Below are 2,500 nucleotides of genomic sequence, written 5' to 3'. Positions count from 1 at the left end.
CAGAGCCTGTAAACAAGTTCTAACGACCTTTAACAGACACAGTAGCGACGAAAGTGAGAAAAACGGACAAAATTGGCTCAATAGTCCACAGATAATAATATTTGAATAAAATAAAAACCAAGAGCCTTAAAAAGCTGACACTGCAAAGAAATGGGTTCAGTGGTAGGGTAATCAATGAATTCTGCACATTTCATACAGAAGGTGTGAATATTAAAGGTTTTAATAGTTGCTCGTTACCTGCTACAGATATCAACTTACTTGTAAACTGCCTCTGGTGGTACTTCCTTACTAATAGCCTCTGATATCAAGGTGGCATAGGCGGCTGGTACAGCTTCTCGTAGGAGACAGCAGTTCCACAACAGTGACTTGTCGGTCAACTCCCTTCGTTCCTCCTGATCTGCATTTGGCAACTTGATGTGGCGTCTGTTCTGACTTAAGGCAAAGAATCCATTAACGTGCACTGGTAGACCAGTTATGCTTTTCGTTTGGATTGGCAAGGGAAGAGCGCAAAACACGTGACCTGAGATGTTGGGTGTCGAGCAGTTTACGTCATTTGGAATGGCCATGGCTACGCCAACGGATGGCAAATAACTCAGCTCATCATCTGTCAAGAGTTTCTCAAACTGCAATGAGACTGTGCCCCCACAGCAGTAATTTGTTACAAGAAATCTTTCAGTCGAGTTTTCTGGAGTGCCTGTATACTTCTCTGTTTTAATTGTTAGAGGGTAAGTTGTCGTGACAGGTTCCGGCATATGTTGGCCCGGCTTGATTTTGTCAAAAAAGTCTCCCCTCCTCTCTCGGGCCTCTTGAACGCTCTCATCGTTGATCTTCACCCGAAATATGCATCTTGGTTCCTCCTCCGACGTTTCGCGCACATAGAGCTCAATGGACTCGACATTTCGAAGAAACAGCAGAACTAGACGGGCGTCATCCATGAAACTCTTGAACAAATGTTCTACTTTTTCTTCAGAGTACAGTGTTTGTGAAAGTTCGGAAGCGGAAACACGCAAAGGAAAACGAAACATTGTCCCATTGTATTGGCCTCGAACGAAAGAGTCATTGTTGCAATCAAAAATCCCCATGTATGGCAAGAACTGATTTGGAATTTCTTTCATCATTTTAGGAACCTTGTTCAGTAACCAATCGTACCCTGTTTTCCGGTTTTGCCCGTCGCTGAAGTGCTCCTCGTGCGGGTCAATGAAACCTAATCGGTTATTACTAAGAATGCTGGGTAAATCTGCAAATGCACAAAGTTGAGATAAGCTGGTAAAGACAAATGCAAAAAAATTGTGGTAATTACAGTACTAACTGATAAATCTCCCTTTGTATCCACGTAATTGTTTCGTCAGCAAAGGGGAAATATCTTCCATACAGACGGAATCGTTCCTTTTTTTTTTCTCGGAAATAATTCGGTGCGAGAAAGAAAATTGATCTTGGTTTCCATATTCATTCACACGCCTCCCATCACCTTACCCCTTACTCCCGCCCTCACCCCACAAAGCACAACTTGACTGAGCATGAAACCATGGGACAAGTTAAAATAGAAACAAAGAATTAACCATTCATGAAACCACTACTGCTGTTCCCTGTCAGCTGGTTTGGATTTCCGTGGAGCTGATGGTTACATCTCACGAAAATAATTGCCGGGTAAATTCAATACCTGTCATGTGAAAGATGGACTTGAACCCCAGTCCAAATCGACCAACTTTCATTGGATCCTTCACTTTAATGCTGTCACAAATCATTCTGATGCCCTTCCAGTCATCTTTGGAAAACGTTGCGTCATTGTAGGCATAGATAGCTGGACCCTGTTTAAGTGTATAAAAAGCAGTCCTCGCTTTATTGTCGTTGATGAAAGCGACGTTTTTCCTTACAAATATCTTCAGTAATGTCTACAATGAGATACGTCATAGCTCTAAGTTCCTCCAACTTTTCATATCTGGCCGGGCAAACATAATAGGCCATTTCCGAGTTCATGTCTGCCTCCTCTTCAAAGCGAGTCTAAGTGCAAACTTCTTCTTATGAAAATTCATTCATATGTAAAGTAGAACTAATTACCATCACAAAAACTTTGCACTTAGACTCGCTTTGAAGAGGAGGCGCACATGAACTCGGAAATGGCCTATTACTTAATACCTAAAACTACCATACGCGCTAACATTTTTCTTGTTTGTAGTTCTGGATTTTCTAGCTATATCTCGTCGCCGTTTAGACCTAATGGAACTCTTCATGACATTTAATTGAACGTGAATTCATTATAATCATTTGTCTTTATTTATTTATGGACATACGTGCTTGTTCAAAATTCGATATATAGCGTAAAATATAAAGTTCCATAGCTTACAGAATGGCTCCCATAGTCTAATCTGAGAAAAAAAAAGTCGATTTCACCAAACAAAAGAAAGGAAGTATTTTGAATTATCCACAGGACAGACACAAGAGTCGGACAGTGCAGAAAAAAAATTCTGCGTGTAATTTTAATTCAATTCAAGAGAGAGAC

The 2,500-nt window shown here is 40.8% G+C and overlaps 2 protein-coding genes across 2 annotated transcripts in view; both read right to left on the bottom strand.

Annotated features, from left to right (window-relative positions):
* Window positions 1–2,500, bottom strand: part of LOC138051497 (uncharacterized) — a 282,752-nt gene that overhangs the window by 78,676 nt on the left and 201,576 nt on the right. The gene's annotated exons all lie outside the window — the stretch shown is intronic.
* The window catches only part of LOC138051493 (sacsin-like), a 44,141-nt gene that overhangs the window by 23,600 nt on the left and 18,041 nt on the right, over window positions 1–2,500 (bottom strand). Inside the window, exons 6-7 of the mRNA XM_068897703.1 lie at window positions 1,661–1,808; window positions 259–1,237 (exon numbers count right to left, since the gene is read on the bottom strand). Of these exons, the coding sequence (XP_068753804.1) occupies window positions 259–1,237; window positions 1,661–1,808 (1,127 nt within the window). The remainder of the gene's footprint in view (window positions 1–258; window positions 1,238–1,660; window positions 1,809–2,500) is intronic.

The sequence above is a fragment of the Montipora capricornis genome, chromosome 6 (assembly GCF_036669925.1).
Source record: "Montipora capricornis isolate CH-2021 chromosome 6, ASM3666992v2, whole genome shotgun sequence".
NCBI lineage: Eukaryota > Metazoa > Cnidaria > Anthozoa > Scleractinia > Acroporidae > Montipora > Montipora capricornis.
This window is presented reverse-complemented; position numbering and strand designations above follow the sequence as displayed.